This window comes from Eptesicus fuscus, chromosome 18, assembly GCF_027574615.1.
Source record: "Eptesicus fuscus isolate TK198812 chromosome 18, DD_ASM_mEF_20220401, whole genome shotgun sequence".
NCBI classification, from domain to species: domain Eukaryota; kingdom Metazoa; phylum Chordata; class Mammalia; order Chiroptera; family Vespertilionidae; genus Eptesicus; species Eptesicus fuscus.
Genome location: NC_072490.1, coordinates 40,825,763 through 40,850,612, shown reverse-complemented (window position 1 = coordinate 40,850,612; position 24,850 = coordinate 40,825,763). Strand labels below are relative to the sequence as shown.

Here is a 24,850-nt window from a genome sequence, read left to right as displayed (position 1 = left end):
TGGAGAGAAAGCCTTTATTTGCATAACAAACCTGGGTGAAGTAAGAGGAGGCATATGAGCACCAGATTAGGGTGGAAGAATCTTGGTGGAAGAGAAGAAAGGACCCTCTGGGAAACAAGACAGAAAGAGCAGAGGTGCTAGCTATCATAGCCATACACATGTTCTGCGGTTGGCATCTGGACTGCTCTGTTCTCACTCTCTGGGACTTCTCTTTCCTTGTTCATAGTCTCACAGTCCCAAAGGGCTCCCTCCCCAAACTTGGTGGAGGAGCACAGCTTTGTAGCCAAATGTGCTTGGCAGCAACTACTTAGAAGCTGTTACTTGTATTTGTTGCAGCTTTTAGTGATTTTGACACCCTTGGACCGCCAGGAGTGGCCCCTCCTGCCACCAGAGGATTCTGGTTTCTCTAATAAAGAAGGTTCTGGCCAATCAGTCCAAGAAGGGCCCGAATTCTCTTCCAGGCTGGTGTCTCTGCAGTCATGCCCCCCCAGAGTAGAAGGTGCTGCGGCAGGGGATGTCACCTGTTTTCAGGTATGTAGTCTGTGGTGAAAGAAAGGTGGGAGAGGAAAACTCAGCCCTCTCTCTCCCAGGTGCAGGTCCTTAAGCCCTTCCATAGCCACTTTCCTTCCCAAACTAAAGGCACCACGGAGTCCCCATCTGGTGGCATGCCCTCCTCCTTTCTTAGGCACCACAGGTCCCCCCACCCCACCCCACCCCAGTTCTTAGACCAGACCATCGCTCAGTCCCACCTGTGACTTTAGGTGAAGGTGCACACTCCTCACACTCCCATTTCTTACTGTTGGATCTAAGAGAGGAGCAGTCCCTATGGGTTCCACGGGATCCGCATGTAGCACACAGAACGAGGCTCCACCTCCTACAGGAAGACAAGGAAGGGTTGTGGGCACAAATATAACACTAACTACCGCTTCGGGATGTCACTACAGGGTAGGCCTTTGCTGAGGGCTTCCCAGGCATCTTTGGCTGTACATTTCACCCATGATGAATGTGTGGCTGTGTGCTGATCTCAGGACCTTGCAGTTAGGCACAGACACTCGAAAGGCGGATTTGGAAAGGAATTGGCCCCGAGTATCTCTCCACTGGGCTCAAGGAGAAGCAGACCTGCAGAGGGACCTGTTCACCTGCGCATGAATGAGTCCCGGGCTGCGATGTGTTTGCCCTGAGGTCTGCAGCAAAAGTGAATTCTTTGCTCTTAATAACTGCCAAGGTCTAACTCTAAGATGGCACTGATGAGAGATCTTTCTAGCCAGAAGCCTTTCCCTACCCTTCGTCCTCAAAGTTGTCTCTGCCTTGTTCATACAGACAGATGGGGGCATCACAATGCTGATAGCGCTGATACAACTCTGAGAAAGCCCCTGGTTCGAGTTCCCAGGCAGCATCTCTGCAGTGGGAGAAGAAACAGTAAGGGACACATCATTGGTTGGTGAAACCACTGTCCTCCTGGGAAGAACTAGGAAGAAGTCAAACTAGCACAGCAAAGGAGTTCAACAGGCTGCCTGAATAATTTCAGCAAGGTTGGGAAGGTGGCCTGACAGGGGGAGAGGGTTGAAGCCAAATGAATGGAACATGGGGTTCCTTAGTTTCACACTGGAATTGGAGAACCTACCCCTCACCCCGGGAATTCTGATCCCCAAAGCACCCTTTTCAGAAACATGCCTATCCCCAACCCTCAATCCTCCCTCTTTTCTTTTGCTACTTGAAAAGCTCTCCCTCTACCCATTTCCTCTTCACCATATAACAATGTCTTGGCTGCTTCTTCATTCTCTAAACTATCCTCACGCTCACCTCCTCTCTAGAAATCTAGGCAACCCATTCCCTGGCTCAATTCCTGCTTTAGAGTTTCCACTACCTGTCTGGAATGTGAATTCCCATTCTTAGCATTTCTTGAGGAAACTCTTCTCTATTGTTGCATTGTGGACATTTGAAGAAATGCTTTGCTGATGTGTGGGCATATTTCTGTAAGAGAAACATGGAAAAACTTTGTGTTTGTAAAGACTCTATCTTTGATCACCTTATTTCCACCTCCACCCTCATCTCACAAAGAGGATGTTGCTAAGAAAGCTTGACTGGGGCTTACAGGAAAAGGAATTTGGGTGTGTTAGGGTGAGGGCTGCATATTCCGGTGCCAGACCAGGGACCAAAAGCTTAAGAAAGTTCCCAGGAGTGCCTCAGCTGTCACCTCTGGCTATAAGGCTTAACAGTGCTAACCCAGAAGGGCTCGGGGACCTGTTTCTCTTTCCTTCCATGCGAGGAATCAAGACTGATTTGGAGGCTACTTGACTCATTCTACGATGAGCTCATTTGCTCTAGCCATCCTGAAGATTTTTTGCTCAGTTTAAATCTTATCATGAAGGAGGTCCTACAGGTCAAGGGTGACCAGAGACTGGGCTGACTTTCCTCTGACTTCCTGGAACCAGCCCTGCATACAGGCCTCCTGTTGAGATTGCCTGAGCATTCCCAGGGGCTCTGAACTAGGACAACTGTGGAAGGTCCCCTGGGCAGGGAAAGCCCCACCTGTATGCACTTTCGGTGGTAGAGAGTTTGACTACAGCATGGACTCTGGATGTTTTCAACACTTGCTTGGGATAAGTCTTCACAACACAAGACACAGCTTTCCTCTCCCACATTCCCCCGTTGGATGTTCTGTGTTGGGCGATGTTTTTCACAAAATGATCTGTGGCAGAGTAAATAAACTTGGTTTTGATTTATCTTGATGGAGTTTTCCAGCTGCCTGACTTTGGGAGGGCAATCAACTTCCCAGGCTGGTGCTCAGAGGGGAGGGGGAGGAGAGGAGGAGGAGGAGGGTGAAGAACAGCCTTCTCACAGCTGCTCTCCCACTGAGCAAAACTCCCGGGCTACCTCTACAGCCCCTCATTCCTGAAAGCCCTACTTCCTTCTGAGCAGCTGTCTAAGAACCTCAGCTGTTTGTAATTTAAGAAGGGGACGGAAGGAAGAAGTAACCCCTGTGAAATTGCCAAGTCAAGACACTGTTTCTCATTATTGAATGGAGGGACCGATTCCCTGGTGAATCAAAACAGGCCCGTGAGAACTAGACTCTGATTTGATTAGTGGCTAATTAAAAGCAAGTTGCAAAAGGGCAACACGACTTTTCCCCTTCATCACTCACTTGTACTCTCCAAAAAATTGTGAAAGGCAACCCCTTTCTTGGCCACAAGGAAGATGGAAGTTTCTGACGCAATGATCCTTCTGGCAGTTGATGGCAGCTCCCTTTTTCTTGCACACAAAGCAGATCTGCAAATGAGAGCCCAGGCAGTGCTCAGGGTCCCAAGAAAGACAGACAGACATTCTGTGGCACATTATTCTTTGGAATGGAAATTCTGTGAAGCAACGAGCATTCCCTTTCCTCAGTGGACCTGTAAGCTCTGGAGCTTCAAGCAGCACTGAGTTACTTTGTTTTCCCAGGATGTTGCTCCCTCTCCTCACTTAGGATACTATGCCCCAGAGAAGCATGGAACTTAAGAGAAGAATCAGCTGGGAAATCCAGGAGTCCTCTGACTTCTAAATTAGCAGCTAGGGGAAAAGAACTAAGGCAGGGATGACCAGGGAGGTATGAAAAGAGGCCTCGCCCAAGGCCCTCATTCCAGGGGATTCTAACCTTCCTAGAAGCCCGGGCTGCCTCCTTTTTGATGTCTTCAGGCAGGAATCCATGGAAACCTCTGTTAGACTGGCCCCGCTGAAGCAGCTTGCTAGATAGAATCTGGGGAGTGGGAGGCCAGCAGAACCAGGCTGTCAACATTGGTGATCAGTGAAAAAGTGCAGTGGGGTAGAGGAGGACAGAGTAGAAAAAGAGCTTGGTGGGATATATATGCATTTACAGAGTAATTTACTTAATAAAGGCTTACGCAGCATTAACTGTAAGTTGGATGCTCTAAGTGCTTTTCAAATATGAACTCATTTAATCCTCAAGACACAGAACTGCAGAGCCTGAGCTCTTTCCCATCTTTGCTGTGCTGCCTCGCATTCATTAAGGACTGCTTTTGTGTGCTGGCACTTTGGGGAAGCATTCCCTGTGTGTTGACCATTTTATGCTTTACCACAACCCTGTGGTACAGATTCTATTTGATCCGCATCTTACAGAGGAGGCCACTGAAGTGCAGCACGGTAAGCAAGCAAGGCTGGGGTCACACAGCAAGGAGGCAGAAGAGCTGGCATTCACATCCAGGCCCCCAGAACCCACACTCTTACCCCTTCTGCTGTACTGACCCCTCGGTATAGAATAAATACTCTTCTCAGAGTATGCTTTGTATAGGAAGGGAAACGGGGCTCTAAAATGTTCTAATTGTAGTCACTCTGCCTTATTGGAAAAGGGGAGGAATTGAAACTTTTCTTTTAAAACACATTTTAAAGGGCCCTTTGTTTCTGAAAGGCCCCCAAAGCAAAGTCTAGAATGGGAAATCAAGGGGGAAAAAAAGCTAAATTGTTATGTACTCATAAACAATGCATATGTACATATATTGGAGGAATGTTAACACCCCACCCCCACTCCAATAATCTTCCAAAAATACTGGAGAGTGCTGGACTTCCTGCAGTAATTACATCTTATGTGAATGAGGATTCAGGTTATTTTAACATGATAGAAAAGGTGACCCTATAAGGTTAGATAACTTGACACTTGGATTATAGCCATATATTCTTTTAAAAAATATATATATTTTATTGATTTTTTTACAGAGAGGAAGGGAGAGGGATAGAGAGCTATAAACATCGATGAGAGAGAAACATTGACCAGCTGCCTCCTGCACATCCCCCTACCGGGGATGTGCCTGCAACCAATGTACATGCCCTTGACCGGAATCGAACCTGGGACCTTTCAGTCCACAGACCGACGCTCTATCCACTGAGCCAAACCGGTTTCGGCATAGCTGTATATTCTTAATTAGGCTTAAAACATATCTATTTTAACACTAATTATCTCAGAGCTTTTGGACTATATGAGTGATATCAGTTTTATATATACTTTTAAGTATTACTGTTTTCTACAATGAGCATGCATTATTTCAATAAACAGGAAAATCAACAGTGAAAGATTAGAAACAGCCCTAGCCAGTCTGGCTCAGTGGATAGAACGTTGGCCTATGGAGTGAAGGGTCCCGGGTTCGATTCCAGTTAAGGGCACATGCATGGGTTGCAGATTTGATCCTCAGTAGGGGGTGTGCAGGAGGCAGCCAATCAATGATTCTCTCTCATCATTAATGTTTCTCTCCCTTCCTCTCTGAAATCAATAAAAATATATTTTTAAAAAGATTAGAAACAATTTAAATGTCCTTTAATAGAGATTTGTTTTAATACTTTTTGGCATAACCATACCATGGAATACCAATTAGCTATTAAAAAGAAAAAACTAGCCCTGCCGGGTTTGGTTCAGTGAATAGAGCGTCGGCCTGCGGACTGAAGGGTCCCAGGTTCAATTCCGGTCAAGGGCATGTACCTTGGTTGCGGGCACATCCCCAGTTGGAGGTGTGCAAGAGGCAGCTAATCGATGTTTCCCTCTCATCAATGTTTCTAACTCTCTTTCCCTCTCCCTTCCTCTCTGTAAAAAATCAATAAAAGCCGAAACCAGTTTGGCTCAGTGGATAGAGCGTCGGTCTGCGGACTGAAAGGTCCCAGGTTCGATTCCGGTCAAGGGCATGTACATTGGTTGTGGGCACATCCCCGGTGGGGGGTGTGCAGGAGGCAGCTGGTCGATGTTTCTCTCTCATCGATGTTTCTAGCTCTCTATCCCTCTCCCTTCCTCTCTGTGGAAAATCAATAAAATATATATTTTTTAAAAAAATCAATAAAATATATTTTTTTAAAATAAAAAGAAAAAACTAGATCAATATGTTAAATATGGAATGACCATAAAAAAGCAAAATACAAATGCAAAACACTGTGTATAGTGTGTGTATTTTTATGTTGAAAATGTATATGCTTGTAAATACACTGAAATTAATCAAGACCTGACACCAAAACCAGAAAGAAAATCACAGACCAATCTTTCTCATGAGCGTAGATGTAAAAATGAAACAAAATTATTAACAAATTAAATCCAGCACCATATAAAAAAGGATAAAACATCATGACCAAGCAGGATTTATATCAGAAACGCAAAGTTAGTTTAACATAAAATAATTCAATGGATAGAACAAATCACATCAACAAATTAAGGGAAAAAATTATAAGCATCTCAATAGATGCATAAAAAGTATTTGACAAAATTCAAAACACATTCATGATACCCTCAGCAAACTAGATATAAAAGGGAACCTATTCAATCTAATGAAAAGAACCCATGAAAAACCTATAGCTAACATCAAATTTTAAAGGTGAAAAATTAGATACTGTCCTCTGATGTTGGAAACGAGACAAGGGTATTTACTCATATAACTTCTATTCAACACTAGATTGAAGGTCCCAGCTAGTACAAAAAGTCAAGAAGAATAAATAAAAGACATAAAGATTGAAAAGGAAGAAATAAAACTGTCTTTATTCACATATAACATAATTATATACATAGGAAATCCTAAGGCATTTATAAAAACAACAACAAAAATAGCTACTGAACTAATAAGTGAATTTAACAAGATTGCAGGATATAAAATCAATGTACAAAAATAAATTGCATCTCTATATACCAGCAACAAACCTGAAAATGAAATTTTAAAATAGCATAAAATCACAAAATATTTAGAAATACATTTAACAAAAGATGTGCAAGTCTTCTTCATTAAAAATAATTGCTACCTGGCTGGCATGGCTCAGTGGTTGAGCTTCGATCTATGAACCAGAAGGTCATGGTTCGATTCCTAGTCAGGGCACATGTTCAGTTTGTGAGCTTGATCCCTGGTGTGGGATGTGCAGGAGGCAGCTGATCAATAATTCTCTCTCATCATTGATCTTTCTCTCTCTCTCTCTCTCTCTCTCTCTCTCTCTCTCTCTCTCTCTCTCTCTCCATCTCCATCTCCATCTCCATCTCCATCTCCATCTCCATCTCCATCTCTATCCCTGGCTGATTTGGCTCAGTGGATAGAGAGTCAGCCTAGAAGGGTCCCGGGTTTGATTCCGGTCAAGGACACATGCCTGGGTTGTGGGCTTGATCCCCATTTGGGGGCATGCAGGAGGCAGCTGATCAATGATTCTCTCTCATCATTGATGTTTCTATCTCTCCCTCTCCTTTCCTCTCTGAAATCAATAAAAATATATTATAAAATTGCTAAAATATATTTTAAAAGACCCAAATAAATGGTACACTATATCATGTTCATGGATTGGAAGATTCAATATTGTCTGTCCATTCTACAATGCAATTCCCCATCACAATTCCAAAAGGCTTTTTTTAAGAGAAAAATTTAAAGCTAACTATAAAATTTATATGGTAAAGGAACTGATAACCAAAACAATCTTGGAAAATACTGCAAACTTACAATACTTAATTTCAAGACACTCTAAAGTCACAATAATCAAGACAGTGTTGCACTGGTGGCACTGGTATAAGGATCGACATACAAATCAATAACATAAATAGATCACTGAGATGTACAGATATATGGTCAATTGATTTTGAAAAAGACACCGAGATAATTCAATGGGTAGGCAAAGATTTCTTGGGACACACAAAAAAGCATTAATGATAAAAATAAATTGATAAACTGGACTTCATCAAAATTAAAAACTTATGTTCTTCAAACAGCATCATTAATAAAATGAAAATAGAAAATCCCAGACGAGTTAAGATTACATTTCTGGAAGAGATTAAAACTGCAATTAGGACAGACTTATTCAGCCACTCTTCTCTTTCTCATCAAAACTTACTTGTCTCAGAAATTCCAAAATGGTGGCAGAGTAAGTAAAAGCTTCACCAGGGGTCCTCAAACTTTTTAAACAGGGGGCCAGTTCACTGTCCCTCAGACCGTTGGAGGGCCGGACTATAGTTTAAAAAAAAACTATGAACAAATTCCTATGCACACTGCACATACCTTATTTTGAAGTAAAAAGACAAAACGGCAAAAACACCCGCATTGTGGCCCGCGGGCCGTAGTTTGAGGACGCATGAGCTACACTGACATGCTTCCAGGACCAAACTGGAATTACAACTAAAATACAGAAAAATGAATAATCAACTGAAGACTAGCTGGAGAGAACCCTGATAACCAAGGATGAAAAGTGGAGACCACATAGAGACTGGTAGGCAGTGCGGAGGAGCAAAAGGGCTGGCTGGGCTCCCCAGACAGCAGCTGAAGTTCCAGAGGGATATCTCAGCTGTGGGGGGTGCCCACTGAGACCTCTGGGGTCTAAAGAAAATGAAAAGGCAAACCACAACAGGGAGGAAATAGTCACAATACTACATAGCTGCAAAGAGACTGGTAGCCAGAATATATAAAGAACTCTGAAAGCCCAGCTCGTGTGGCTCAGTGGTTGAGCATCTACCCATGCACCAAGAGGTCTCCAGTTTGATTCCCAGTCAGGTCATATGGGCTCCCCTTCTCCCTTCCTCTCTCTCTCTCAAATCAATAAAAAACATATTTTTTAATATGTAAATGTATTTTACATATGTAAATGTAGACACACACACATCCTGTCCTCCCTCCCTCTCTCCCTCCCCCCCTTTCTTTCTTTTTTAATATATTTTATTGATTTTTTACAGAGAGGAAGGGAGAGGGAGAGTTAGAAACATCAATGAGAGAGAAACATCAATGAGTTGCCTCCTGCACACTCCCTTCTGGTGATGTGCTCACAACCAAAGTACATGCCCTTGACCGGAATCGAACCTGGGACCCTTCAGTTTGCAGGCTGACACTCTATCCACTGAGCCGAACTGGTCAGGGCAATAAAAAACATATTAAAAAAAAAAAAGAACTCTTAAAACTCAATCAGACAAAAGAATCCAATTTTTAAAATGGACAAAATATTTGTTCAGACACTTCATAAAAGAAAATATGTAAATGGCCAATAAGCACATGAAAAGAAGCTCAATATCTTAAGTCATCAGATAAATGCAAATTAAAACCACAGTGCACACACCTCTTAAAATGGGTAAAATTTAAAAGACTGACAATATCAAGTTCTAGCAAGAATATTGTACAACTGGAACTTCATAAATTGCTAGTGGGAGTGTAAATTGGTACAACCACTTTGGAAAGTGACTTGGCAACTTCACATAAAGTTAAACACATAGTTAACATACAACCAGTAATTCTACTCCTAGGCATTTTCCCAAGAGAAGTGAAAACACATGTTCACAAAAAGACTTGTGCATGAATGTTCACAGTTGCTTTATTGATAATAGCCCCCAAATGGAAACAATTCAAATGTCCATCAACAGGTGGATAAACAAATTAAATATTCATACAACAGACTTCTATTGGGGAATAGAAAGGCTACCAACACATGCAACATGGATCAGTCTCTAAAACACTACATTGAGTGAAAGAAGCCAGACACGAAAGAGTACAAATTGTATGATTCCATTTATATGAAGCATAATAGGCAAAAGTAATCTACGGATCAGTGATTATCTTTGAGGGGACTGACTGGAAGTGGGAGGAGGGAACTTTGTAGGATGATGGAAATATTTATTTTGATTCAGACAGTGTTTACATGGGGACATACATTATTTATAACACTAGGGGCCCAATGCACAAATTCATGCATTTTTTTTTTTTTTTTTTTTAATTGATTTTTTACAGAGAGGAAGAGAGAGGGATAGAGAGTTAGAAACATCAATGATAGAGAAACATCGATCAGCTGCCTCTTGCACAACCCCTACTGGGGATGTGCCTGCAACCAAGGTACATGCCCTTGACCGGAATCGAACCTGGGACCTTTCAGTCCGCAGGCCGATGCTCTATCCACTGAGCCAAACCGGTTTCGGCAAATTCATGCACCTTGAAAGGAACTATGGGCCATGAGGCTGCTGTGGGCACAGGGGCGGGTCTTGGGCCATCCTCCGCGCCCCCACCCTGCCCCTCCCACAGCGGTCCCCAGTCCATCTGCCCATAGCCCCATTCTTGCCGCCGCCACTCCCATGTGCTGACAGTGCCGGCCCCATTTGCACCCGTTGAGCGATTGGGGCCAGGACCAGCAGTGGGTGCGAGCGGCAAGGATCAGCTGCCCTGATCGCTCCTCAGGAGCACGGCGGGGGGGAAAAGCCCTGAGGGGCTATCAGGGCTGGCATCGCTGCTCGCATCCACTGACGGTGCTGAGTGATTGGGGCCAGCAGGAGGTGCAAGTGGTGGCTCCTGCACCAGCAGTGGATGCAAGCAGGGCCAGCGCTGGCAGCTGGTGCAAGTGCCAGGCGAGACCATGGCACGGGAGCAAAGAATTTTCAGTAACCACCAGAGGCTTGCCCCGATGACAGCGACTGGCACCCCACCTTGATCTGGTGCCCCCCATTCACCTGCTCCACCATCCCACAGTGGCTGACGCCTGCCATGTTCTGCGTGCACCCCCTGGTGGTCACTCGTTGTTCAGTTGTTCCACCGTTTGGTCTATTAGCATATTAGGGTTTTATATATATAGACTAGGGGCCTGGTGCACAAAGATTCGTGCATGGGGGGAGGGGTCTCTCAGCCCGACCTGTACCCTCTCCAATCCGGGAGTTTCTGTCTGTCTTTGCAATCATATGAGTGAATTGTCTGAGACCCCAACCCAGTTTGGTTTGTTGCTCATAGAATAATAGAGGCATTTTTTTTTCTTTGTTTCATTGGTGGAGATTTCCTGGAAGTTTTAGGATATCTTCCCTTTAATTTTTCATAGACACTTTGATTTTACTTATGTCTCACACCTTTGCTTTTCCTCCATCCCCCACTGCAACAATAACTTGCTCCAAGCTCACTTTGCTTTAGTGTCTAGGGTATCTGTCTGCCACCAAAACTACGATTCCCAGCATTCCTGGTGCTCCCTGCACTCTTGGTTTTCCCTTCCTGCTCTGTCTTTGTCCCACGGCCTCCTGCTCTGCCAAGTCCTCCAAGCCACCAGCTCTCTCTCTCTGCTCTCCACCTGGTGCCTGTGTATGCAAATTAACCCACCAGCTTTGTTGGGTTAATTTGCATACTCACTCCTGATTGGCTGGTGAGCGTAGCGGAGGTACAGTCAATTTACATGCTTCTCTTTTATTATATAGGATTATATAGGATGGGGAAAGGGAGAAAGATGGGAAATACTGTTTTGGGAAGAGACTTTTTATTGTATATATTTTTATATTGTTAAGATTTTATACCAGGTACGTATATTACTATTCAAAAAATAGATTTTAAAAGAAAAAATCTACTAAGGAAAACAAACAGGGTTGTGGATCTGAGGCTGGATAAAAAAACAGAGAATAGACTGTATAGCAAAAGTGATGAGATATTCAAAGCAAAGGGGGCCTTATACTCACAAGACAGAAATAGTGCACGCTGAGATTGTCTTTCTGAAGAAATTCCCCTAATTTTTCAGGATCCCCAGGTTCTTGAAGGCATAGCCGGCATACTGGAAGACAGAATGTTAAGAACTCACGTTGGGAGCATAACCATCTCTCTACATAATCAGAGGAGGACAGTATTGGGAAGGGGGCCATTTTGATAAGAAGGGAGGTTGGGAAGGGGGCCATTTTGATAAGGATGAAGTGTTACTTGGTATCACTTGGTCTTTATATCATTTTGGCCACATTTGAAGGAGTTGACTACAACTGCTCACTTCATAGTTTCTTAAGTGGCCTTATTAACTTGTTTCTTGAACTTTGGATGTGACATTTAAAAATTATGCACCCTGAGTTCTCAGCATCTTAGATAACCTGGGAAGGAAGTAGGATTGACAGTGAGAGAACCAAGTTTGCTGCCCTACACAGGTAGTCTTTGCTGAGCTTGGGAGGCATCAGCTGAACAAAACCTCCAGTCTTTCTTACCAGGCCTTGAAGATGGCTTCTTCTGGGTCACCCTCCTCGTCTTGGCAGATTTTCTATACAAGAGAAGGAAGAAGTACAAGGTAGTCTTTGAGGATTCTGTCAACATCTCTTGTAACATTTCCCTCAAAATGCCATCCATGGGTCTGATGAAGTACCAGAATACCTAAAGACTAAGATATCAGTTTCTTTTTCTATTTCATATATACATATATATATTTTTAAATTTTCACCTGAGGATATGTTTTTACTGATTTTGGAGAGAGGAACAGAGGGGGGGAGAGGGAGAGGGAGAGGGAAAGGGAGAGGGAGGGAGAGGGAAAGGGAAAGAGAGAGAGAGGAGAGAGAGAAACATCAATATGAGAGAGATACATTGATCAGCTGCTTCCTGGACACACCCTGACAGGGATGGAACCAACATCCTAGGTATGTGCCCTGACCGAGAATCAAACCCAAAACCTTTTGGTACACAGAATGATGCTCCAACTGAGCCACCTAGCCAGGGCTTCTATTTCATATTTTTTGAAAGCATAAAACATACCTACTGAATTGCTTGAATTGTGTGAGATAGTATCCATCTTTCTGTTTCTGGTGCCTGTATTGACTATGTTGATTGAATGAATTCAGGAGCAAATGCCCTTTTACTGTTTCTTCTGCCATCTACTCTGAATCTCAGGAGGTATCACATTCACAAAGCATAATAAAATGATACTAAATTGGATTAATAATTTCCTATTGTTAGACATTATTCTTGGCTAGACATTATTCATGTGTTAGCTCAATGAATCTACAGAATGTTCTTAAAAGTGCTATTGCCCTGACCAGTGTGGCTCAGTTGGGTGGGTGTTATCTGGTGTACCAAAAGATTGTGGGTTCTATTCCTGATCAGGGCACATGCTCATGTTGTAGGCTCAATCCCCAGTAGGGGGAGTGTAGCCAATTAATGTTTTGTTCTCACATGGACGTTTCTCTCTCTCCCTTGCTCTCTCTCTAAAAAACCAATAAAAATCTTTTAAAAAGTGCATCCTATTATTATGCATATTTTCCAGATGAGGAAATGAAGGCATAAATAAAGTAACCTGTCCCAGGTCACCTCATTAGCAAGTGTTAGAGCCAGTATGAACCCAGGAGTAGGGTCCAAGAGCCAGCACTTTCCTGGGAGGATAGGTTACCGGGCAGCTTGTAAAATACCAATGGTGTGTGCTTCCACACTACCCAACCCTCACTCCCAATACCATGCAAAGGGGGGACAGTACAGTGTATACCACAGGCCACTGAATAATGTATCCCAAATTCCCTTACGTCACCTGCTTTACCTGAATCTTCGACATGCCTTCTCTTTTATAGGCTTCATTCGCTGCAGCCTCTCTCTCCTATCTTGGATTCTATTTATTATGAGGATAATAGAGGCTCTTCCAGCTATGAAAATAAACAGGGTTTGGTCAGCAATTTAATCCTACAGTTGGTTATCAAGTTCCACAGGGTCAAAGCAACAGAATATAAGGGACCCACCCAGTATCAGTGCTAGTAATAGCCAATAACTATTAAATCGTGCCAAGAACTATTCTGGACATTTTACCTGTGTTAACTTACAACCTCCCCCCGCCCCCATGCACTAGGTGCCATTATTTTCCCCATTTTTTAAGATGAGGAGACTGAGGCACAGGGAGGTCACAGAGAGGCACCTGCCTAAAGTCAGAGGTACTGCTATCACTCAGCCTGAACTGGCTAACGGGTTGTTTTCTTTGTGCCCATTAAAATCACGAGGTGGCATTCAGGAAAAACGTCTCCTTTTGCCCCAAGTATGGGTGCCTTAATTCTGCCCAGTAAAAGGCGAGCCAAGCTAGTCCTTTCCAGGGAGGAGCTGGTGGTATGTCAGCTGCTTAAAGCAAGGGGTCCCTCTAGTGGGACACGAGAGGTAACACAGACAAACCGCTCCTGTCGCTTTGCCGCAGGCTCAGGTGGCTGTCAACCTTTGTCTGTGGAGACGACACCCTGCCGGTCCTCCCCCCTCCCCCAGTGTCAGCAGACTGGAAATTGAGCTTTCATTGGCCTGGGGGACAAAAGTAGCAAAACCCACTCCTATGAAGGAAGGACTGTTTAGTCAGGGGAGAGGAGAACTGAGTGAATCAGGTCACTCCAGGGACAAACACCCCAGGACCATGTCCTCATGGCTGGGGAGCCCTGAGCATCTTCTAGGACTTCCAACTGCTCTGGATGAATACAACCAGAGGCAATACCGCCCTTCCTTTCTCTGTCTCCTCTTTTAACCCACGAGCTGCACCTGCAAGAAGCAATGACATTGCCCTGGCCGGTTCCGCTCAGTGGATAGAGCGTCGGCCTGCGGACTGAAGGGTCCTGGATTCGATTCTGGTCAAGGGCATGTACCTTGGTTGCGGGCGCATCCCCGGTGGGGGGTGTGCAGGAGGCAGCTGATGGATGTTTCTCTCTCATCGATATTTCTAACTCTCTATCCCTCTCCCTTTCTCTCTGTAAAAAAAAATCAATAAAATATATACTTTTTTTAAAAAAGAAGCAATGACATTGGATGGCCTCTTACTCAACAAAGCGCTTGGACAGGCGGGAAGAGAAGGGCGAAAACTAGGGGGTCCACGTGAGCTGACTACTGAGCGGTTCCGAGTTTGGGGGAGATCCTGATCGTCTAGCAATAGAAATAAAACCTTGAAACTTCGGTTCTTTGCATCGCTGGACCAAGACGTTTCTTGAATGGAGTTCTGTGCACACTGGTAGTTTCAGGAAGAAGCAACAGTCTTCAAAGCATGTAAGGAGGGACGGTGCAAAGGCGGGCTTCCACGAGCGGCTCGGGCGGAGATTTCCTAACCGGGCGATGCTCCTTTGAAACGGTTACCAAGTTGTTTTGCTGGACAAATGCTGGGTAAAAGCTTGTTGAGAAAATTAAAAATAAATAAGCGTGTTCGGCCCCGCCGCCACAAGAATAAACAATGATTACTTTGCAAAATAGGTGTCGGTGTGGCCACAACCGTCCCCCAGAGGTAACCGCCGGCGAAGGGGCTCAAGAAGCATCCCGAGAGTGCCAGACGGGGGTCATGCCGCGCCTGCAGGGAGGCTGGTGCGGGCCGGGCCGGAGGTCGCCTCTGCCGCTCGCTCCTCACTGTGCGCACCGGCCGCCGCTCCCGGCCAGGGCCGCCCGTTCAGGTGTCGACGAGGGCGCCTGTGTCTCGGAGCTTTATTCGTTGTAGCTTCCTCACGGGCGGCCGCCCCGCGCGGTGACTGCGCCGGCGTAGGGGCGAGCGCGCAAACGGGGGCCGGGTCACGCGGACTGCGACCCAGGGAGACTGCGGCCCCGGGGGCTACCGCTACGGTGACCGTTGGCGGAGGGGAACCGCTAACGGCCGCGCGCCCGCCCCCTCGGCCGCGCGCCCGCCCCCTCCGCCTCGCCCCTTCCCCTCGCGCCGCAGGCGCTAACACCGCGCGCCCCGCCCTCCCTCTAGCCACGCCTCTTCACAGCGCGCGCTCCCGCGCCACGGGCGCCCACACCATTCGCCCGCCCCCTCCTCTAGCCACGCCCCCTCGCGTCGCCCCGCCCCGCGCTAGAGCTCCAGCGTCAGTCTAACCAGCGGAAGACACGCCCAGAAGCCTGGGGGAGACGGTCGCCCTGTGGTGACGTATCCCGCTGGCGCGAGCAAGTGACGCGACGGGACCCGTTGTCTGTGTGTGGGGCTAGGGGCCCCGGGGGCGTCGGGGGCTCCCGGCGGGGCGGCGGTGGGTGGGGAGGGCCTGGACATGGCGCTGAGGGGCCGCCCCGCGGGAAGATGAATAAGGGCTGGCTGGAGCTGGAGAGCGACCCTGGTGAGGAGGGGGCCGGCTGGCCGAGGGTGGGGAGCTTGGGGGGCCCCCCCCCCCGAGAGGCGCCTGCCTGACCATCATCCGCTCCTCTTGTCGCCCCACCAGGCCTCTTCACCCTCCTGGTGGAAGATTTCGGTAAGAGCCTCTCCTACCCGCCGGACCCCGGCTGTGGGGACTCACTTTCCCGCCCTCGCTGCAGGGCCCGGAGCTGCCCTTCCCGACTTATTTTCTTCCCTGATCGCAGGTGTCAAAGGGGTGCAAGTGGAGGAGATCTATGACCTTCAGAGCAAGTGCCAGGGGTGAGTGGCTCGGCGGCAGGACCGCCTTTCACACCTCGAGGCCTAGAGGTGTTCCTCAAGGGGGGTAGTCTCAGGAGCCCCAAGTTGTGAAATCTAACATAAGGAAGCATCCCTCCTCTTTGGGTGCTCTCCTGATCAAGCTGGTATTTTTGTTTTCTCCCAGTCTCCCCGCATCACTTCCCTTTATGTAGTAGCACTTCCCCCAATCGGTAAAAATTCTAACCATCCTTTGGAATATAGTTCAGCTGCTTTTTCTGGTCTGGAGCAGGAAGCCAGGCCCTTCTCTAGACCCAGATCACACCTGCCTTTTGAGCAGCTGTAATTATTAATTACTGCTTCAAGTGCCGGTGTGCCAGTGCCTTTAATCTCCACACGAGGGTCTTGTATAGATTGGTTGGCACCTACAAGGCCCTCCTGGGTGACCAACCTCAGGGCCTTGTTTTGGTGGTCCTGCAAATAGAGGTGGAGGAACCGCTATGATGACTGAATTGAGAAGTCTGCTTTTATTTCCCAAAGGAGGGGCTCATATGGGTGTTCATTTTCTTCCTGTCTGCATTGGGGCTCAGGCCTTGGGGTTCACAAGTGAGAATTAGTGTTTCAGTTCCTCATCAGAGTTTTTGTTCTCACCTTAACTTCTGCTCCTACCCTGTCCTGGGCCATTGGTTCCAGCTTTTCTTCTCTTATCCCAGAACCATAAACTTCATGAGGACGCTGGTGGACTCCTGGAGAACCACAGCCAGAAGCCGATGCTTAGCCTGCCTGTGGCGGGCTTCTGGGGTGTGAGGGCTCAGGGCCACTTTGGGCAGTGTTGGGAAGAAACCAGGAGAGAGATGGGGTTACAGGAGGGGCACCTGAGTGGTAACACAGTGCAGGGGAATAGGGGGAGAGGAAAAGGGGGTACTGGTTTCCTTCCCCAACTTGGCTGGTTTAGCTCTGCTCCTTACTTTCCCCAGCCCCGTGTATGGATTCATTTTCCTGTTCAAATGGATCGAAGAGCGCCGATCCCGTCGCAAGGTCTCGACCTTGGTGGATGATACATCTGTGATTGATGACGATATTGTGAATAATATGTTTTTTGCCCACCAGGTGTGCTGGGCTCTGTGTTCTGTCTGGAGGGTGGGATGCTGCTATTTTCTTTGCTTGGGAAGTGGGAGTGGGAAAAGGCAGGAGGAAGAGATAGGCAGATACTGAGGGTGGTGGTTATGGAAGTCCCTTGACAGAAGGAACTGAGCTCTTATTAAAAAAGGGAGACTCTTTAGAGCAGTGTGGGGTCTGACTCTACTTTCCATGTCCCCAGACATCTGATGGGTATTTAGTTAAGTGAACAAACTTTGGGCAAAGATGAGGGTTGTTGTCCAGATGTGACTGTCCCTCTCTGCGTTCCCATTCCTGATGAATGTGGGCTTCGATTGAGGGATGTTGTGCATGGGTGACTGTTCTTGGTTTCACAGCTGATCCCCAACTCTTGTGCCACTCATGCCCTGCTGAGCGTGCTCCTGAACTGCAGCAATGTGGACCTGGGGCCCACCCTGAGTCGTATGAAGGACTTCACCAAAGGCTTCAGCCCTGAGGTATGCCACAGTGCCTTAATCCTGGCTCACAGCTGGTGGCACACATCTGACCAGGGCCACTGGTGATGCCACTACATGACATTTGGCACTGTGAGGCTTTTTACTTTTCACATGCTCATTTACACATTTGACTCTTAAGTTAATTGTGGAAGGCAGTTGGTTTTAGGCCCAATTGTCAGGAAAGGAGACAAACCTACGGAAGGAAGGAACATTTGCTTAAGTGACACCATTTTAGGACTTTGTCGGCATTTTGGAGGCCACGTTGCTCCCAGTGTCCGCTTATTACTGTGCAAGGCCATTAGAGCCCATCTATTGCGGGCTCCAGAGCTCTCTTCTGCCCTTTAGGAGAGTCTACCTGTGCTTCAGGTTCCTGGAACACCTCTAGGCCTGCTCTTCTAAGCTCTGGTTCCCACCCAGAGGCTCAGCTGAGAAGTTGTTCTGATGTGGTCTCATTTTCTTCCCTCTAGAGCAAAGGATATGCGATTGGCAATGCCCCGGAGTTGGCCAAGGCACATAATAGCCATGCCAGGTGTGTGGGAGTTGTGGGAGCTGTTGGGGTTGGGGGTAAGGAAGGACTGTCTTATTCGGGGCCCTGACTGTGTCCTTCTCCAGGCCTGAGCCACGCCACCTCCCTGAGAAGCAGAATGGCCTTAGTGCAGTGCGGACCATGGAGGCATTCCACTTTGTCAGCTATGTGCCTATCACAGGCCGGCTTTTTGAACTGGATGGGCTCAAGGTCTATCCCATTGACCATGGTAAGCACTCTGAGCTGGGGGCCTTTTGGGTTTCTCTGCTTAATTCTTAAGGAGCTGGGGTCTAGGGTCCTCAGGTGCTTGGAACTCAGCAGTGGGGGGTGGGTATTCAGGACATCTGGCTTTGGCCATATGGCACCCTGCAGTGCATTGCCTTATTAGCCCCTGACTCCCTGACTCAACTACTCTCCATCCTCCCTCCCATTCTTGGCTTGCCCAAACTCAGGGCTTCCCACCTGCTGACTCCTTGTCTTGGTGTTCCTTAGGGCCCTGGGGTGAGGATGAGGAGTGGACAGACAAGGCCCGGCGGGTCATCATGGAGCGTATCGGCCTCGCCACTGCAGGGTAAGGGTCCTGTGCCTGCCCTACCCTCTGGAGCTGTGCCCCCATTGCGATGGGCACAGAAAAGGGAACCACGGCAGAGAAGCCAGGTGATCTGTGCCATCGTGAATCTGGCAGGATCAGGCTTGAATCTTGGGCTCCCAACTCATTGCTCTGTGGCCTGCTTTGGGAAGGGGCAGGACTTGGTGGAGCCCTAGGTGGCCCAGGTATGCTGGCTCACTTCCTGCCAGGCCCCTCACACCGCTTGTTGGAAGGCACCAGCTCACGTGCCCGGTATAAATGGTCAGCGGCTGCCTGCCTGTTGGGGTGGGGCCTATACCTATGGCTGCAGGTGTGACTTCAGGGAGCCCTGCCAGGATATCTGCCTCAACCTGATGGTGGGGCCGGGGTGGGAGCTGCTCTCACAGCTGCAGCTGTGACTGCAGGGAGCCCTACCATGACATCCGCTTCAACCTGATGGCGGTGGTGCCCGACCGCAGGATCAAGTATGAGGCCAGGCTGCATGTCCTCAAGGTGAACCGTCAGATCATACTGGAGGCCCTGCAGCAGGTGGGTACTCTCCTGCCCGGTCCCTGTCCAGCCATTTTCTCCTTCCCCTCACTGGGGCATTTGTCTATGATTCCCAAGTCATCATGGATCTGGGCTTCAACTGACCACTCCTCTCCTTTGAGCCCTTTCTGGGAAAGGGGTGGTGAGGGAAAGTAGTTTCTAGAAGGAGGTTTGGGTTTGACTGTTGTATTTTTCTGTGAGGGAGTGGGAGAGCCAAGGCCCTTAGCTGTCCAAGGTAGAGGCTGGGGCTGCCTTCTCTCCTCTGAGCCTTGGCTTCTCTTTTTAGGTGATCAGGGTAACACAGCCAGAGCTGATTCAGACCCACAAGTCTCAAGAGTCACAGCTGCCTGAGGAGTCCAAACCAGCCAGTGGCAAGTCCCCCGTGGCTCTGGAGGCGAGCAGGGGCCCAGTGTCCTCTGAGGGCACCCACACAGGTACTAGGGATCTTAGGGCCTCTCATGGGCCTCAGAGTGACCCCTCATAGCTTGACCTGGAAGACTGAAGGCACTTGGGCAGTGATTCAGAGGCTGCTACGGAAGGCCTGAAGCCCGGTGCTTGCATCCCTCTCTCGTCCAAACATGGAGGGAGAGCAGTTTTCCCTAAAGAAAGGCATCTGTAAAGGGCTGCCATTACCGCAGGCCCCTGCGCCTTTTCTGTAATGCATATCCCCTTTCTGGTTTTCTTCAAGGCTTTTTTTCTTTCTGCCTCCCTTTCTTTTTCCATCTTGTTCTTCTCTTGTCTTGCTGTGGGCCCATCACTGACTTCCATCTAACCAGCTGGCTCAGCTGTCACAGGACTGGGGAGACAGCGGGCTGGGGACAGCTTTTTTTGAGGATCTGGCTGAAGGTCCTGCCTGTGCTTCTCTCAGACGGTGTGGAGGAGGTGGCTGGTTCATGCCCACAAGCCCTGACCCACAGCCCTCCCAGCAAACCCAAGCTGGTGGTGAAACCTTCAGGGAGCAGCCTCAATGGTGTTCCCCCCAACCCCACTCCCATCGTCCAGCGGCTGCCAGCTTTTCTGGACAATCACAACTATGCCAAGTCCCCCATGCAGGTGAGCTGGGAGTGCTGCCACGGGAGTGTCCTCAGGTGGTTCTTTGTTCAGCCCCCACCCGGGCCTGGTTCCTCTGTCTGATACTCGGAAGCACCCACAAAGGCAGGGGCTTAGGAGGCAGAGAAATGGCAGGGGCTTAGGCAGAGAGAGCTCCGCTGACTGAGTCCAGCCACACAGCTATGGGGCTAAATGTTTGGGTCATGTTCCTTGGTACAGTTCTGTGGGTTGGATTCTGCTGCAAAATCAAGGCACATGTTTCAGGGATTCTGCTGCAAAATTAAGGCACAAGACTCTCCGAAGCCTGTGTAGGCAGGTAGTGGGGTGGGCAGCAGCTTTTCCCAGAGCCAGGCTGGGATCTGGAACACCTGGAGGGGTTCTGGACTTGACCTGAGAGCCATTCCGGCTTTCTCTCTGGCTGTGAATGCGATGCCTAGCCTGGGCTGACTGACCCCTGCTCATGGCTGCCCTGGGTTTTGCCTCAGGAGGAGGAAGACCTGGCTGCAGGTGTGGGCCGTAGCCGAGTTCCAGTTCGCCCACCCCAGCAGTACTCGGACGATGAGGATGACTATGAGGATGAGGAGGAGGACGATGTGCAGAACACCAACCCTGCCATCAGGTCAGCTCAGCTCTAGGCTGGAGGCTCTGAGTGCTGCAGATCCTATCTTGACTATTTCAGTGTGTATCTGAGAATGCCCTTCAGCAGATGGATAACACTGAGCACCTGCTGAATACAGGGTCCCTAGGAAGGCTGGCATGAAGGGGCTGATTTCAGGTCCCAAGAAGCTTTTGGAGGGATGCGGGGAGGGCTGAGCACATTTAACCAGACATCAAAATATGTTCTGTTGGGAGGTGGCCTTTTGGTTAGGTTTTGGAAGAAGAATTGGATGAAATGGAAGGAGGAGATGGGGTAGGGGTAGCTTTTCTGGAAGACATGGCATTGGCAAAAGGCCAGCAGATGAAATAAAGAAGGTGTCCTTTGAGGACACCTGGCTGTAGCTGTGAGAGCTTAGGGTGCCAGGCTTGGCATGGCTGGGTCAGGCTGCTGGATGAATGAGGAGCTGCAGGATCAGTCCCTGGATGCCAGGCTGTGTGCAGGCAGTTCTAGGCATTGCTGGGTGTGTGGTCATCTGACCCACTCCCTTGGCTCATGTCTTGTTGGGCCCCACAGGTACAAGCGAAAAGGGCCAGGAAAGCCAGGGCCGTTGAGTGGCTCCGGGGAAGGGCAGCTGTCGGTGCTGCAGCCCAACACTATCAACGTCTTGGCCGAGAAGCTCAAAGAGTCCCAGAAAGACCTCTCGATCCCCCTGTCCATCAAGACCAACAGCGGCGCTGGGAGTCCGGCTGTGGCAGTACCCATGCACTCGCAGCCCTCGCCCACCCCCAGCAACGAGAGCACAGACACAGCCTCTGAGATTGGCAGCGCTTTCAACTCACCACTGCGCTCACCCATTCGCTCAGCCAACCCCACACGGCCCTCCAGCCCTGTCACCTCCCACATCTCCAAGGTGCTTTTTGGAGAAGATGACAGCCTGCTGCGTGTTGACTGTATACGCTACAATCGTGCTGTACGTGACCTGGGTCCTGTCATCAGCACAGGCCTGCTGCACTTGGCTGAGGATGGTGTGCTGGGTCCCCTGGCACTGACAGGTGCGCCTCGTGCTGACTCACTGGCCACTTGGTGTACCAAGGGTGGAAGAGGGAGGTAGCCAAGTGACCACCAAGTGTCCTGCACTCTGATGGGTCTTCTCATGCCTTCTTTTCCCAGAGGGTGGGAAGGGTTCCTCGCCCTCCAGCAGACCAAGCCAGGGCAGCCAGGGGTCCGGCGGCCCAGAGGAGAAGGAGGTGGTGGAAGCTGCAGATGGCAGAGAGAAGTCTGGGCTGGCCAGGTCCGGTGAGCCCTTGAGTGGGGAGAAGTACTCACCCAAGGTGAGCCCCTGCAGTTTTCTAACCCTGGCAGAGGGAAGGGCCTGGGGGCTGCTGCCTAGGGCTCGGTTCTTGATTGGAGTTTTGGTGGGAGGTCGGTGGCTGTGAAGCCTATCTGGGTTGGGCAGTGGAAGAAGCCTCGGTCAGCTCCAGGCACTCTGGCTGCTTATTCTTGCCTCTAGCTGCTTCCTGGTAGTGTGGCTTTGGTGCTGGCCAGCCTCCCTCATGGGTGCAATGCTGGGTTTTGGCAGGAGCTGCTGGCACTGCTGAAGTGTGTGGAGGCTGAGATTGCAAACTATGAGGCTTGCCTCAAGGAAGAAGTGGAGAAGAGGAAGAAGTTCAAGGTGGGTAATTTCTCCAGCTGCCTGGTCCTCTGTCCATGACTGTCTTCCTGGAGGTGCGACTTCTCGAGGTCAGCTGGTGGCAGCTCTGGGAGATGCTGCAGTGTCCTCATCCTTTTCTCCCACAGATTGACGACCAGAGAAGGACACACAACTATGACGAGTTCATCTGCACGTTCATCTCCATGCTAGCTCAAGAAGGTGGGGGTACTCATTATTGCGTCTTACCTGGCATACCCTGCTGAGGGCCATGGCAGAGGTCCCCCCTCTACCAGGCCTCTGCTGGGGATTGAGCAGACGGTGGGTCTCAGAGAGGTCCCTAAGACCCTCTGCTCTTGGCCTGAGTCTGTGGCCTATTGAGCAGGTGGCTGCTGGGCATCCAGCCACTTGCTCAAGGGCCTCTCTGCCTCTCTGTAGGGATGCTGGCCAACCTGGTGGAGCAGAACATCTCGGTGCGGCGGCGCCAAGGCGTCAGCATTGGCCGGCTCCACAAGCAGCGGAAGCCTGACCGGCGGAAACGTTCACGCCCCTACAAGGCCAAGCGCCAATGAGGATGCTGGCCCCAACTCTGCAGCCTGCTCTTGCCTTGTGGCCTCACCAGGGTCCCTTCCATGCCCCACTCCCCTTCCCAGTATTACTGAATAGTTCCAGCCAGAGAGCTCAGACCCTGGAAAGGGAAGCCAGGCCAGGATTCCCTGCATTGTACTCGGGTAGGTTAAGCCCATAGCGCTCAGGAAGCAGCAACTGGAGCTGGGAAAGCGAGGTGCTGCAGCTTCCTCCACAGCCGGCTGTGGGCTGCAGGACCTGGCCTTTCTGCCTGGGCAGCAGAATATATATTTTACCTACAGAGACGTCTATTTTTTCTGGGCTATGGCCTGTTTTGCCACCACTGTGTTGACATAGCCGGCTTCCTGACTCTGCTTTCTCTCCTAACAGTTGCCATCCTGGTGGGGCCTGGGTGGCTTGGGCCTGCAGCTCTAGCTGTAGCGGCCAGTTGTCTCTTGTGAGGAAGCCAGGTCTGCTCTTCATTCCTCCTGGGAGAGCTCCAAACTCAGGGACCTGGCTTGTGGGCTAGGTTGGGAGGGGGGTGTCCCAGTGGGGGTGAGGGGAGCAGCCTGCTGGGGTCCCATGGCCTGAGCAGAGAGAAGTGTTTGAGCTGTTTGGTGGTTTGGTCCCTTCCTGGCTATAGTCGGGCTTGTCAAGTCTGCTGTCCACAGCAGGGTTCTGGGGCTCTTTGCCTTCAGTGTTGTGGCACTGGGCCTGCCTTGGACTCCTGGGCTCCGTCCTGGAGCCTGGGGCTCAGAGGAGCCTCTGCCCAGCCCCTCAGTATTACCATATCGCCCTCCTAGGGTAGCAGAGATAGGGCTGCTTGCAGGAGACTGGCACCCCTCAGCTCTCCCTGCCACACCAGCTTCCTCAGCCTCTGCAAGGCACTCAGGGTGGGGACTGCAGGACCAAGACAACCAGTTGGAAACCCTGTGTTCCCGGAGGGCCTGATGCCAAGGGGTAACGGGCCCAGAACTCCTGGAGCTCAGCCCCCAAATGTAGCCCCATACCCTCTGCCGGATGGCTTTGAAAGAGATGCAAGGAGGCCCCTTATCTGTACATAGTGATCTGGGAGGGGGTGGGGAACAGCTGGCAGCCCTGGCAGTTGTCTCTGCACTGAGCATAGCCTGACCCCTCGACCCCATGTAAATATTGGATCATTGAGTGAATAAAACTCTCCTAAAAAAACAAAAAAACCCTCCTGTGGTTGCTGGCTTGAGGTTTGTAGTCTAGGTGGAGGTGGGAGTGAGGAGCTAACCAGGCCTGGGCCCGAGGCTCAAAGACCAGAGGTGAGAAATACGCATTCTTGGGTATTCAGCTTTCTGGGGCAGAGATTTTTGGGATGCTAGGCCTGGAATTCAGGACCTGAGCTGAGGGGCGTCGGGTGGGCTGTGGAATGTGAAGAGTTGTGTTAAAGGTGCACTTTGGGAGGAGAAGGCCATGCCAAAGCTTTCACCAGATCTGATAGCTTTGCAACCTGGAGAGAGGCTGGGGTTCTGGGCTAAAACAGGGCTGCCTCTAGTCCTGCTGGGTGTGCTCTCCCTGGAGGGGCTCTGAGATCTTGGAGGGGTCCCCTCTCTTGTTGCACCTGGACAGATCCAGCAGGTCAAAGCTGCTACCTCTGCCTCCTCTTCCCCTTGCTAACCACATTCTCTTTTGAGGCTGCTGTAGCCCCTTATCCCCACTGTTTCCCTGGTAGTGAGTCCTACAGAAGGGGCCTGATGTAAGCAGGTAAGGCTCAGCTGGA

The 24,850-nt window shown here is 49.5% G+C and overlaps 2 protein-coding genes across 4 annotated transcripts; one reads left to right on the top strand and one right to left on the bottom strand.

The window, feature by feature from the left end:
- PHF7 (PHD finger protein 7) lies at positions 1–15,213 on the bottom strand. Its single transcript, XM_054729948.1, is given in 13 exon segments — positions 1–488; positions 490–523; positions 525–540; positions 750–874; positions 1,283–1,399; positions 1,868–1,974; positions 2,533–2,692; positions 3,146–3,270; positions 3,635–3,736; positions 11,396–11,487; positions 11,903–11,955; positions 13,216–13,318; positions 14,581–15,213. Coding segments are annotated over 12 exon segments (1,140 nt in total). The 5' UTR covers positions 13,254–13,318; positions 14,581–15,213; the 3' UTR covers positions 1–317.
- Positions 15,214–15,563: 350 nt separating this feature from the next.
- Positions 15,564–23,404, top strand: BAP1 (BRCA1 associated protein 1). 3 transcript variants are annotated; one of them, XM_028161149.2, is made up of 17 exons: positions 15,564–15,730; positions 15,833–15,862; positions 15,972–16,026; positions 16,980–17,112; positions 17,478–17,597; positions 18,065–18,126; positions 18,210–18,352; positions 18,616–18,694; positions 19,171–19,240; positions 19,527–19,674; positions 20,109–20,293; positions 20,776–20,909; positions 21,462–21,940; positions 22,059–22,219; positions 22,468–22,560; positions 22,686–22,758; positions 22,975–23,404. In XM_028161149.2, exons 1-17 carry the CDS (start codon positions 15,694–15,696, stop codon positions 23,106–23,108), a joined length of 2,136 nt encoding a protein of 711 aa, XP_028016950.1. In that variant the 5' UTR covers positions 15,564–15,693; the 3' UTR covers positions 23,109–23,404. The 3 variants fall into 3 exon arrangements, with proteins under 3 accessions (XP_028016950.1, XP_008149825.1, XP_054585623.1); XM_008151603.3 differs by having other exon boundaries at positions 15,565–15,730; positions 19,117–19,240; XM_054729648.1 differs by lacking the exons at positions 15,564–15,730; positions 15,833–15,862 and adding an exon at positions 16,716–16,803 and having other exon boundaries at positions 15,983–16,026; positions 19,117–19,240.
- The last annotated feature ends 1,446 nt before the right edge of the window (positions 23,405–24,850 follow it).

Bases quoted from the DNA above. Each gene is read 5' to 3' on its own strand.
- BAP1 (XM_008151603.3), top strand. From the start codon at position 15,694: ATGAATAAGGGCTGGCTGGAGCTGGAGAGCGACCCTG. The intron at 15,731-15,832 runs GTGAGGAGGGGG...TCGCCCCACCAG, and splicing joins GGAGCTGGAGAGCGACCCTG to GCCTCTTCACCCTCCTGGTG. The intron at 16,027-16,979 runs GTGAGTGGCTCG...TACTTTCCCCAG, and splicing joins CTTCAGAGCAAGTGCCAGGG to CCCCGTGTATGGATTCATTT.